This window comes from Vespula pensylvanica, chromosome 5 (genome assembly GCF_014466175.1).
Source record: "Vespula pensylvanica isolate Volc-1 chromosome 5, ASM1446617v1, whole genome shotgun sequence".
NCBI lineage: Eukaryota > Metazoa > Arthropoda > Insecta > Hymenoptera > Vespidae > Vespula > Vespula pensylvanica.
Genome location: NC_057689.1, coordinates 3920437 through 3934582, shown reverse-complemented (window position 1 = coordinate 3934582; position 14146 = coordinate 3920437). Strand labels below are relative to the sequence as shown.

The window sequence follows — 14146 nt, the reverse complement described above, 5'->3', positions numbered from 1 at the left end:
TACTATAGATTTTAATTTGAATTTAGAAATTTATTGTACTGTAAAGTTGGGGGCGCTGTAAGTTATATAGTATACTTCACAGTTGTACTCTTAATTTTAATTATCTCTTTGCATTGAGTTTTTGTGGAAAACTTCATCGATAATAAAACAAAATGCATGGACGAGGAGCTTTCTTAGCGTTAGAAGGTTGTGACAAAGTAGGCAAAACGACACAAGTGAAATTATTGGTTGAGGCGTTAAATAACCTTGGTATTGTTGCCGAAGCCAAATCCTTTCCAAGTGAGTATATTATTTTACGCTGGAATTCGATATAATATACTGTAAATTATCATATAATATCATATAATATTATCCATTTGTTATGCATTTGTTGTTATCCATTGTTATGGAAGCACGTTTGTCTTTGTTAGCATGTAAGAAATTTTAACCGGGATATTTTGTCGAGAATGTCATTAATTAGTGACATTAGATACATTATTGTATTCTTGAAACAATTTTCGATTATAGAAAGATCCACGTGTTTTAGTTTCAAAGTTATATATTTATTATTTATATACAAAGGACCATTGTCATTATCGACGTTCTCTAACGTTCTCTAGCGGTTAAACCTTATAATATTTTTTACATAATGCGGGAAATTTGAAATTTTTTTAAATTTATAATTAGTATACAAATATTATTATTGTCCAAAAGACGGACGAAAATCTGTAAATAAAGAATGTACTTTTCATTTTCAATTATATTTTATTTATTTTATTTCTTTTTATAGATAGAACAACTAAGATTGGAGAAGTATTAAACAAATTTTTATTAAAAGAAATTGAATTACCATCAGAAGCAGCACATTTATTATTTTCAGCTAATAGATGGGAATGTAGACAAGATATTATAAAAGCTCTTCAAGCTGGTACCACATTGATTATTGATAGGTATTAATATAAAGAAAAGACTAAAATTCTTATTACAAAAGTAATTCTAAAATAACTTGCATTTGTAGTAAAACATTAAAGAATATATATATTTTTATAGGTATGCAGCTTCTGGCGCAGCATATACATCAGCTGCTACTGGTAGAAGTTTGACCTGGTGTCAAGAAGTAGATCGTGGGCTTCCTAGTCCAGACTTGATAGTTTTTCTGAAAGTTCCAGAACAAATGCAGAATTCACATATGTGGGATGGAGAAAGATATGACAATATGACATTTCAACAAAAAGTATCTTCTAACTATGATAAACTTAATGATGGTACTTGGAAAGTTATAAATGGACAACAAGATTTAAATGTAATACATCAAGAATTGTTACGGAGTACATTGGACATTATTGAACAGGTTAAAAATCGTCCTATAAGTTTACTATATGAGTCCTGATTGATAAAGCAGTGTGATCATTAAAATTATTATAATCAAGAAAAAATGAATTTATAAATAACTTTAAGTTTATCACGAATATTTAGTATAAAAAGATTTAATATTTTTTTTTATAATGTAATATATTATTTTTGAAACTCTAAATAATTAATATATGATAACTATATGAAGTGATAATACTACTAGATAAATTCTAGAAAATTAAATATGTATTATTATTTTTATATTAATATTAAATGTTACTATTTTGATGTTACATATACATCTATAAAAAGAAAAAAAAGTATATAAAAAATATACGTTATGTATGGACATTCCAATGAATATCTAAAATATTTTCTAATACATATATTTATTTATTTATTATCACATTTATTATAATTATAAGACTTCCTTTTATATTATTTATAAATTTAATATAATGAAATATATTTTATATTTAACTATAATAAAGAATAATAGGACAGCTATTAGTTCGACAGTACTTGCGTTATTTACGATGTAATATATAATAAATTTGATAATGAAAGTAATATCGATTGTCGAGTCTTACCACGTGGAACAAATATACATTACTATATATGGAGATCCTCTTTTGAATAAAATATAAAAGATTTCAAGAAAAAATAAGAGCTAAAAAAATGTTTATACGAATATTTGCGAAGAGCTTATGCTCATACGTACGAATACCTCGACTGATTACGATCGAATGACATATCACATGGGTCGAAATTATACGCCTGGCAATGAATTCTATTTACATTACATTTGTCAACAACTTCTGTGTTAGGAATGAAAGCTCGACACATTAGTCATTTAAAAACTATATATGGGGAGGGGATGATATATTATTATAGAAAATATTAAAATAAAAAATTTACGAATTTAAAAAAAAAAATAATTGTTTAATGCAAAATAAAAGAATAATTTATCTTTTATATAAAGCATTAAAATTATGTAAACGATTAATTATTTTTTTTTAGTTATTTTGCTCTCACATTTTTATTTTTTGTTTAAGGAAGCTTTTCAAGAAAAATGTGTTTTTCTCTTCGTAATAGAATTTTGTATTAGGTGAAAAGTAATGCCAGTTATATCGTAGAGGTCGGAACATAAAACACAATATTACTTGACGGTGGTACCAGAATAGTCAATTTTTTTTTTTACCTTTCCTTAGTTATCCTGTCATTCGTCATACGGTATACTGTCTAGAGTAACACACACATATATGAGGGATTTATGCTTGTATCATTCAAGTAAACATCGGCTGCGCAGGTGCGCAAATACATACTTGTTTATGCTGTTTGCATATTTGCAACGTATGTAGGACGTAATTGTAACTATACTTTCTTTGGATGCAGTCGTCCGTGATTAAATTTGCGCGCGTTACACTTTTAAGAAATAAATATAATTACACAGAAATTTTTTAATAAAACAATATTAACAAATTTTTCTTAAGCGAGAAAAAGAGAAAGAAAGAAAGAAAGAGAGTTTGCATGTGAAAAAAGGAAGACATCACGTGATTTAATTTCACATAAATAAAATAAGTAAGTAAAATTTAATATTCACAATTTTGCACAAGAACGAAAATTTGCGAAAAGCTTCTACACATATATTTTAAAACATATGAAATTTATTCTCTACTTACGCGTATTATTCTTCTGTATTCGTTCGATAATTCAAGCACTCGACGTAAAATAATACTTAACGTTGCACCATTTCTCGATGTAAAGTTACCTCTATGCATTTACAAATATAATATAACAACGCATACGTGTATCAAAAAAGTATAAAACTTTGAATTCTTGTAATTTATATTGTATTTCCTAAGAGATCTTATATTTATTTGCCTGCTATCAAATCGAAAATAAGGAAAACAAAGTGGTAAGATTATTGCACAACTTAACAAATTATTCGACATATGTATATAATTTTTTGCATTTCTTTTGGTTACCTCCTATAGCACGATTTAAATAATAAGTCAGTGTATTTCTTTTTGCAAGGTTCGTGTGTAAGGACCATTCTGTAAGAGTTTTATTGCGACCCTTAAAACAAATTTTTTATATTTGACGGTAAATATTAACGATACGCACTTCATATGCTTCATTATTTTAGAAAAAAATTTTTAATTAATAATGCTGAAAGATCATTTCTTTATATAATTTTTCTTTATATAATTTTTTATAGATCGCAATATTAAAATGGAATTTAGACCTAAAACTTTTGATTTGGAGATTGCCTTTGCAGCATCTAGGAGAAGACAGATGAAGAAATTTCGTGGTCCAGATTCGCTTCTTTATTCTGCCATTTGTCCCGCAATTTATATAATAAGAATTCTTGGACAAGCACCGTACAAATTTTCAAAGGATCGTTTGGTTCCTTCCAATGTTTATTTGATATTTTCTTTTGTTTTTTTAACCGTTTGTTTTTACAATGTATACATAGTATTTTATCAATTTGTACATTCGACAAGAAAAGAACCAATCCTTGGAGGTACGGAATATATTAAGGTAATCAATGAAAATGAAAATGAAAATGAATATATATATATATATATATATATATATATATATATAAATCATATTAGAGTATACTCTTCCATCGATTGTCTTTCATATTGTACGACAAGATTAATCGTAGGCTGGATTCACGACCTTCTCGTTGGAATTATCGTATTTCATATTGATGATACGAAATTATGTATAAGCATTTCGTGTAATTATTGTTTTATTACAGGTGACATTTAATTGCTTCACAATGATATATAGCGTTCTAATGACAATGTGGACAAGAAATAAATTCGTTCAAATTTGGAATAACATACAAGATTATGATGATGCTGTTAGATTATTAGGATATCCTCAAAAGGAAATAAAAACGAGAATAGTTTGCTGGATTCTAATAATTTTAAATATCGCACTTTGGACTTCAGTCAATCAAGTTGGAATGTACGCTTTTACAGAATCTTGGATTTCTAATATAGGCTACATGTCCCCATATTTTGGTAGTTGTATAGCCGTCTACAAATTTATTGGTATTACTTTTATATTGGGTCAAAGATTTCATCATCTCAATGAATTAGCAACAAAATATATATGTTCGAAACGAAAGAACACTCGACCTATGAAAATCGATATTAAAGTATATATAAAGAATTTTATGCTAATATTAAATGTCTTCAAGATATTTTCCTTATATATTTATTTTTTTTATTTAGACTATTCAAACTTGGCACAACGAACTTATGATCGTCGGAGAAAATTTAAATACTTTATATACGTGGGAGATTCTTTTATGGTTAGCAAATTTGAGTATTCATAGTGTAAGTGACTTATACTTTATTATCGATAAAGTATTAAATGATTGGGATAATTTACATTGGCCATCGATTTGCTGTTTAGCAAGCTGGTTTTTAGTATTTGTTACTCAACTTATTATATTGCACATTTCTTGTGACTATGTTTCGACTCAGGTAAATTTAGAATTTTATGATCTAACTTTCATGATGTTCGGAAAATCGAATGACGATAATTTTTATAGGCAAATTCTATGGGAGGAATCCTGATCGATTGGCAGGCCTGTTTAATGGAAAAAAATTCTTTAAAGGTAAATATTTATATAATTATTGCCTAAAGAATCACTTTATAATCAAACTATTCTCTACTCGGTGAAAATTAAGTTATTGAAACTTGCAACTTATTTGTACGTGTGCTTTCTCAAGCCAATTGCAATTTAAATAAAGAGAATTTCAATTGCAAATTCTCCTGAAAGAAACGTATTGCTATTAATGAAATTCTTAAGCAAGGCACATCGTATTGTAGCTTGAATTTTCTTTTTTCATTCTAAAAAAAACTTTTTCTCTTTTTTATATTTTTCTTATTTTTGTTACTATTTTTATTTTTCTTGAAATAAAAAAATCTACGCTGTAATACGCATTTAACATTGTTTTTAAATTTTTATTATTTATATAATTTTATTTGACAGACACCCATAGAAATGTCTCTACACTTCATCAATCGAAAATTACAATTCACAGCTGCCGGATGTTTTTGCATCGAACTACCATTAATCCGTTCGGTAAGCAAAAATCAGTTCGTCGTTGAGAACTAAATGTATATTGTTACATTTATATTGAAAAATCATTTTTAATAAAATATTATGCTTGCAGATAGCAGCGCTCTTGACAACGTACTTGGTTATTCTCTTGCAATTACAATGAGTTATCGATTTTCAAGCTAATTCTATTTTTTTTTTTTTTATGACAAACAAACGAGTCGAATCACATTAGTGTAACATTGTTCTTAGCGAGAAAGTATCGAGAAATGGAAATTATAACGGAAGAGTACTCGCGATATTGATTTTACGCGGAACGACTCGAGATACGTATATACTTTACTCAGAAATTGTATTGCTTTATGTATGGAAAGTAATGGAAAGGGATGAACCTTGTTGAGATATAATACCTATGTTTCTTTTATTTCGTTAAATTAACACATTCGATGTTTTAACAATAAAACGGAGTTTCCAAATTGAAAATATATATAATACGTGATAATAATGCGAAAAAAAGAAAATAAATAAAAGAAAAATGATCAGAAAACTCGATCAGTGATATTATCAAATAGCAACCCGTTTTATTGTTCGATAGGTTCATTTTTAATATCTATAGAGAAAACCAATTAAAATTGTAATTAGAAGAACGAACGCGTAACATTCATCTAGAACAGATACGAGTAACACAATTTACGATTTTATTCATGATTTTATCAATAGAATATATCGAGATAGAATAAGTATAGCGAATTAGAAAATGTGATAAAATAATCGACAATTGATTATTAACGAAATTCTTATTTTTAGAAAAATAAAAAAAGAAGAGAAGAAGAAAAAGAAAAGAAAAGAAAGGAGCGAAAGAGGTTCGTCGACACTCGACGATCGTCTTAACGTTAAAGTGTTGCATTTATTTTCCACGCCATTGCTCTGGAAAATTGCTTTTTCCTCCTTCAAATTCTTCGTATTTTTTTTTAATGGTAAACAATTCTACTTTTTTTTTTTTTAATGGTAAACATACTACTTACTCACGTAGAATAAAAATTAAGTTAACCTACTATACAATAACGATATTATTTTTAACGATAGTACGATCCATTTGTTTACTTACCATCGTTAATTACACGAAATCGTAGCTTCTGATCAAACCTGTTTATATACGTGTTCCAACATTTACGAGTATCTATGGAAATATTCGCACGTCAAATATGATCTATCGCTGATCTATCTTTTTAACGAACGGACGAAGGTACGAACGTGTACAAGTGTGTTCTTTGAGATCGTGACAAGTAGTTACGTCAATGTTTTGTGCGATGATCATCGGACTTGTCTCTCTATCTTCGAGTTAAATTTTAATCAAAATGTTAGACTACTCTACGTTCTATCATTGTCCCGTTAGACACATGTACTTTTTTAACATAGAGATCTTCCTATATATTCTCCATTTTCACGGACGTTCTTTTCTTTGAGAAATGGCAAGAGACATTTATTTTCAAGACGACCATCGCAATTTCTTATGGCACAGTTTGCTTCCGTGAAACAATGATGGTGTTGGCGACGAGCATAACGGCGCGTCAACGACGTCGCCGTCGACAACGACGATCGTCTCCGTCACGAGGGGTTAAAACGATCCCGCGTTACGAGATCACGCTTTTTAATAACTTTTCAACGTAGCCGTGGTATGCATTGAAGATCATCGTACCACAAAGAATTCACTTGGCAAGAATTTCGTTTCGAGTAAATTCTTTGTATTTCGATACGAATTATTTCGCAATATATTTTTTTCGAAACATTCTTTTTATACACATAAAATAACAGAAAGTTATAATACTACAATTATTAATATTATATATTTTATTTATATATAGGTATATATATAAACAATAGTACATATATACAAATAGAAACACAAATCAAATAGTCTATATCTAAGTAAGTAAAACTAAACTTAAAACACCTTCTAATAATTTTGGATGAAGAATACATGTTTTTAAAGGTTTATATTTAAGTCTTATCGATTATTCTAAATACTTAAATCTTATCTTCGCTGTTTATTTAATAGTAAGAAATTTTCTTATATTCTAGTAATTATAAAATAATAATATTAAAATATTGATCGAACACTGATTTATAAAGAAAACACAAATTCACACTACTTAAAATAGAGAGAACGTAAATTGTAATATAGAAATATACTAGTAGAAAACAGCATTCTTATAAAATGTATAATTTGTTGATCTTAATTCTATATTGCCTATCTTAATTCTACATGTCTATCTTAAAAGATCTTATATTATTATAATGTATCATTATTATAATTATATTACTTATTGTTAATTTTCATTTTATGATCTGTAATTAAAAGTCAAGTTAAATCAAAATTAAAATTTTTTTTTCTTTTTTGTTTTTTTTTTGTTTTGTTTTTTGTTTTTTTTTTGTTTGTTTTTTTTTTATAATAATACTGACAAATCTGTAAAATATTAAATAAATGAAAAAGAAATCATATATCTACTTGTATATAATATAGGTAATAAAATATAATAGATATAAACCTAAACGTTAACGAAATTCTTTACATTTCTGTAGTCAAGTCTTTCGTTTTTAATACTGATTAGGTGTGATGTCAATATTTATAAATATTATCTTAATATAAATGTTGTATCGATAGATTTAACTAAAAAAAAAAAAAAAATCATTCTCGTTAATTATTACGATTCGACACTTTACTTGTTCGCTTAATCTATAGATTCAATTAACACAAAAAAGAAAAGAATAATAAAAAACTTATCTAATACAGAATAAAATTAAATTATTGATTACCTGCTGAGATTGACGATTACAAGGAAGTATTCAAATCAGGTTGTATCTCATCAAAAAGTCTTTGTCTGTCGTTGTCGCAAAATTTACATTTATGTCCACGTTTGATCGTTGCGTAAGGCGGATTGTCATGTTCTGGGCAGGCATAAAAATTGGGTATAGATCCCATCCTCCTTCTCAAAGATAACACGTCCTCGTAGAAGCTAGTCGTTGCTGGTCTGCGACGTGGTTTAGGCAAATTGTATAACAATTCCTTCTCCTTCGTATCGATATAAGCACGGAGCTCGTTTATTCTTGAATCCGATTGAGAAAAGAATTTTGTAGGAACATCACGTGGATACTGTAATTTTTTGAGTTCTTCTAATTCGTCCGCTTCTAAAGTTGAGCAATTCTTGTCAACACAAGCCGATAAAGAACTGGTCGAACAACATTTTATAGCCGACGTGTCATCTGTTTCCGACACAGTAATAGAGTTATCAAAAATATATTTTGGAATTGTCAGTGTAGAAAGAGAATAATAAGTCGAAGTCGTCGGTTCCGCAGTAGACTTTTTATCCGTCGAATTTTTTGCTAGATCCGTGTTAGTGATTTTTTTTAAAGCTTCGTTCGATTTTTTTACGGCTGAACTTCGCGATTTCGAAGGATATAACTTCTTTCTAAAAAAACTAGATTTACTATTTTCAGGCGTCGATTTATTCGACGAAGAAGATGATAAATACATTTCGTCATAGCCGGAATCTTGGCACTCTTTGTTCACATTTTGAAATATAAACGCCTTTTTAGATTTTTTGACAATTGCTAATTTTGACAATAACTTTTTCAAAGGTTTTTTTCGCGATGGTTCCTTTTCTATTGGCGGTGACCAATCGATATCAGCTTCTTCCTCTTCGACCGATTCCTTCTTTAAATTTGTATGCATCCTATTTCTCGACGTAGAAGCCACGATCTTTACTTCTTCGATCATTAAATCATTATGGATAGTCTGCAATTCTGTATTATATTTTAGATTGTTATCGAAATTCAATTCTTTACCAAGATTCACATTTTTTTGAGACATTTTCAGAGATTTCGAAGTTTCTGCAAAATTTTCCTTGAATTCTTCATTCAGTTCATCATCGTTAATTCCCGAAGGCAATTCTTCATCGGGGTGATATCTATCGGTCATTATTTTTATAAATTTACTTTCTTTCGGAGTACTAGATTTAAACGAGCTGGGCCAGGTTGATTTCCACAAGTTCTTTTCGTATTCCTTTTTTTCTGGGGAACTGAATGACGCGTACGTATCATCATCATTTTCTTTACTGCTACCCGGTCTACAAATTTTCGAAGTACTCGCGAAAGTATTTAAATTTTTTTTAGGCACATGACTTGTTTTCTCCATTTTTATAAATAATTCTCGATTATCGAGAATAGCTCTAACGTCTTCCTCGATCTTCGATTCATTGTACGCCTTATACTTTTCTTCGAATGCTGCGACGATTTTTTTTACGAAGCTCTTGTTCTTCGTTGAATTATTCGATGTATCAACTTCCGTTGGTTTCAAGAAATTGTTTTCGAATTCACGAATTACTGTTTCTAAATCTGTTTGCGAAGGTGGATTAAACATAACTGGTACTCTCAAAGGGACTTTGTAGATATTATTTTCAAAGTTTTTATACGTGGTATGCAACATTGGCCGATATTTCTTAGGTTTGTCAGTTTCAATCTTTTTAATCCATGTTTGTTCAATATGTTTCATGTTAGAGTTCCTCTTAAGATTTTTCGAGATCTACATATATTCAAAAAGAAAAAAAAGAAAAAAAAATTAATAAATTTTCTATATAATGGAGCTATAGAAAAATAAAAAGAGGATATGTAATAATCTTTTAATGTATAGAATAATAATAACAAATATAGAATAAATAAACAAACCTCTTCCGATGAGCTCTCACACAAATTTTGATGATACGTGTTCATCTTGATGATTTGTATTGTAAAGGCGACGAAAATAAACCAAGATACACTTCGAACGAAATACACGAAAGATTTCAAGTTACGTTATACTAGAGAAAATTGAAAATGCAGTGCTGTGCGATGAGCAACCAGTATTTGTACCTACGTCCAAGGGTTTGCAGTCCTTGTCAAAAAGGAAAAAAGGAGGGGTTTTCTTACCTGCTGTAATGTAATTGGTTGTTGGCGTATATACCTGATTTATACTTTCTTATTTCTCGTTGTATCACTTGTATTTTCGATGCTTACCCCGTAGGAAAAAAGGCACGCCCTTCAGAAAGAGTGGGGAGTAAATCTTGAAGAAAAGTATCCCGTTTTTACTTTATATGTGTGGGTGTATATATTTCTTTTTTTTTTCTTTATTTTTAATTTGAAAACATTTTGAAAGAGTCGAATAAAATATCTTAAATTTATAAATTAATTTTAAAACTTTATTCGCGTCAGCAAGAATCATTTTGTTCGTTTCATTCTTTTTTCGTAATTAAAAAAGTTATATAACACCGACGAATTTTTATAAGGTCACATCGGTTAACGCACTGCAGATCTTCCTACGCAGGAAAACTGCTAGAAAATTAAATCAGCCGCTTAAACGAGGCAAAACGAAAAAATATTACAATTCATACGAAGCCCAAGAAAGTTCGAACCTATGGAGATGATCTTAAGGACTCTCATTTCGAGGATCGTTTAATGGCATCACCATTTAACCGGAAAGTACCATCTGAGTTTTCTCAGATCTTCTGGGAATTGAGAAGCGGTCGACACAATCCCCGATATAATTTAACTGCTAGGGATTAAGCGAGAATCGAGAACAATGAGATAATACCTGTCCTTTTCTTCTAAACTTTGCTTTCTACGACTCTAAGCATGTAAGTAAGGTATAGAGGATAATAAAGTGACTACAGTTGCCATTTGAAACTGTTTTATGGTTGGGTTTTTTTGGTCAACTTGAAACAACGTAATTTCTCAAAAATGTACCTTTGTAAATTGTCCTTAAATAAATACCTACACATACATAAAGTATCTTTCGTTGAAGTTCCAATATTTTCCAAGGATCTATTGCTTTGATTAAACAACGCATTGAATCTGTCAAACTTTTACATCGATCCTTTACGAGTTGATAAATCAATGATTCATTTTTCATTGAAATTTTAGCTTCGTTAAACAAAAATTAAATATTCTATAAACCCAAAGTTTTTCATCAAAAATGAAATCCTTTCTGTCAACTCTCGAATGTCTCGAAATCATTTCAATACATTTGCCGATACTTAAACATTCTTTTTCGTATCGATCGATAACGAACCTTTCAAGAAATGTATCCAAATATTTAGTTACATCGTTTTTGTAATGTTTAGTGGCTTTTAGAATAATAACTTTTAAATAAAATTTCTTGTTTTAATCTCGTACATATTGTATCGCGTCACATTGTTAACCGTAATTAATTGAACACTTTTATGTACTCAATTGTTCTTCCGAATTCAAAAATCGAACTGAAAATATTCGTAGAAACAAGATCCGTAATATTTGAAAGGAAAAATAAAATATCGTTATACTATCTAGAAAACAATCAAGAAAGAATGCACGTACTCGGAAACGAGATTTCTCTCGTTACTGGTCGCCAACGTATGTATGTCATATCAAAACGAAAATTCCCGTTACCAGTAGTCAATGTATTCGAAAAAGAATTCGAAAAAGAATTTGAGAAAGAAATTTCGTTTCATGAAATTCGAACCTCGTCTCACAATCACGCAACACGAAATTAGAATCTAACGGTTGCAAGCTCGCAAGCTCAATCGATTGATGATAACGCACTTTATTACGTTGTGCTTTTAATTTCGTCTCGTCCAAAATCAAGCATAGATATTTATTTTTCTCTGTCTCTCTCTTTTTTCCTTTCAGTCAAACGACAATGCCAACAAAACCTAATGATTTCCTCTGTGATATAATTGATATCAAATTCCACACAAAACTTTCCATTCATAAGAATGATAAAAGGGAAGGCGAGTCTTTCATAGAAGGGAGACAAAAAAGTTTGAAGAAAGAACGGATGATAAATGGAATGTCCTTTTTTATTTGTTGAAAACATTGATTCTTACGAAATACGATTTCATTCTCTTTGTTTTTTTATTTTTTTATTTTTTACTTTTTTTTTAACTATAGATATATAAAAGATATAAATAAATTTATTACACATATATATATTATTTTTTTAAATTATCGCATATCTCATACGTACATGAATTTTATTAGGACGATTAATTATTGAATAATTAAATTATCTTAATTTGAAAACATCGACATTTGTGAAATTCGAGTTCATTCTCTTTTTTATAGATATACGATAGGTATCTATATAAAACATACGTATACATCTCTATATATATATAATATTTTTTTAATTATATTTCACGCGAGAACGAATAAAAGTCTTGTATGTAGAAAATTAAATCGAAACCATGAGATTTATTATTGCTTTTGTTCGGGCTCGCAAATAATTTTCTTGTTTAGAGACATTATGAAAAGGATGAAAACACAATCGTTCAAATTAATTAGGTATGCACATATCAGTTATATCTATTTGCCATCGAGTGGCAAACGATAGAATTGAAAGATCGAAATGGAGGAACTAGCTATCGCATCTATATTACAGACGTTATTAATTATTGAAATTATCGAAGACTGTTACTAATCTCGCATCGGAGAGCGAGAAAGCTTTACCCGAAGCTAAATGATGTTATTGCGTCTCAGGACGCGTCTCATATATTCGCGCCGATAAGATGGACCGTGAAATTTGCATTCTGAGATTTCTCAAGTGTATGATCGAGTATAATTATATTCCTGATATCCAGACATTTGTCTAACACCCACTCTTGTAAGGGTGTCATCCTACGTGATTCATTTACATTTATAGTCGATGGTGATAGATAGTTATCAAAGGTCATCGACACGTCGAACGATTAATTCTGTGTGTGTGTATGTATGCGCATATCTATTAAGGATATCAAATCGTTAAAATATTTCTTTGTATGTTAAACCTATGAAGCGAGAAACGTTTAAGGAAAAATTTCCCTTTTAATTTATTACCCTTTTTGACAATAATATCTCGTGTTTTATTTCATTCCGTCATTATCCTCGAACGGTTTGCTTCGAAGCATGAATTTCAGGTAAATTGCAGGACGTTCCCAAACAAACAATGGGCTATTCAACAAATTTACTAAAATATCAAGCTATCGTTCCAAACATTTCAATTGTTCTCTTTATAAAATCGCTGTTTAATTGGTATTAACGAGCTCGCGAAATTACTTTCACTAATTTCACATGGATACAAATATATCTCTCTTTAAAATCTCGGTCGATCCTTTCGTTTAAGGACGATTTGTATCACGTTCTGTAACGATGTTTTCGTAAATCGAGCGTTGACACCCGACGCGAAATTGGACCACTTTTTTTCTGCAGACATTCCAGACAAGGCCAAGATATTTTTTTTTCACAAACTTCTAAACTTAGTTAATTTTCCAAGAAATTTAACTTAGCCGACTTTCTCTTTAGTGTACTTGACGTGGGAAATATACCCTTAACTTTCAGCTGCAAGTTATATTCAGCAGTTAATGCTGTTTAGATTAACAACTTTACCTGAACATATTTACCTGAACATATTTACCTTCCAATTCGTATATTGTAAAGTCCCTTACAATTAATAAATTCTTGTCACTTTTACTAACCCAAATTAGGATCTTGAAGAAATTTTTGAAAAATAGTCATAACTATCTACAGGTAACTGAGGTAATCCTCTTATATTCCGTTTCAGTTATTGTATGACACGCTATTTTTGAAAAATAATTTTTTTTAAAGTAGGATGTTTTTAAAACGGTAAAAGCAGTAAACTTAAAGGTTATAAATTTTCTCGTGAAAAAATTTTTTATTACA

At 29.4% G+C, this 14146-nt stretch overlaps 3 protein-coding genes across 5 annotated transcripts; 2 read left to right on the top strand and 1 right to left on the bottom strand.

The window, feature by feature from the left end:
* Positions 1–11: 11 nt before the first annotated feature.
* On the top strand, positions 12–2267 carry LOC122629680 (thymidylate kinase). The gene is made up of 3 exons (XM_043813392.1): positions 12–279; positions 770–929; positions 1030–2267. The coding sequence occupies exons 1-3, from the start codon at positions 153–155 to the stop codon at positions 1367–1369; spliced, it is 627 nt and encodes a 208-aa protein (XP_043669327.1). The 5' UTR covers positions 12–152; the 3' UTR covers positions 1370–2267.
* A 960-nt stretch (positions 2268–3227) lies between these two features.
* LOC122629175 (putative gustatory receptor 28a) lies at positions 3228–6072 on the top strand. 3 transcript variants are annotated; one of them, XM_043812284.1, is made up of 6 exons: positions 3228–3859; positions 4329–4507; positions 4584–4838; positions 4907–4972; positions 5351–5443; positions 5535–6072. In XM_043812284.1, exons 1-6 carry the CDS (start codon positions 3568–3570, stop codon positions 5583–5585), a joined length of 936 nt encoding a protein of 311 aa, XP_043668219.1. In that variant the 5' UTR covers positions 3228–3567; the 3' UTR covers positions 5586–6072. The 3 variants fall into 3 exon arrangements, with proteins under 3 accessions (XP_043668219.1, XP_043668217.1, XP_043668216.1); XM_043812282.1 differs by having other exon boundaries at positions 3228–3876; positions 4103–4507; positions 5403–5443; XM_043812281.1 differs by having other exon boundaries at positions 3228–3876; positions 4103–4507.
* A 2180-nt stretch (positions 6073–8252) lies between these two features.
* On the bottom strand, positions 8253–10363 carry LOC122629394. The gene is made up of 2 exons (XM_043812778.1): positions 10145–10363; positions 8253–10001 (listed from the first exon to the last, which is right to left on the bottom strand). Exons 1-2 carry the CDS (start codon positions 10187–10189, stop codon positions 8253–8255), a joined length of 1794 nt encoding a protein of 597 aa, XP_043668713.1. The 5' UTR covers positions 10190–10363.
* Between the last annotated feature and the right edge of the window lie 3783 nt (positions 10364–14146).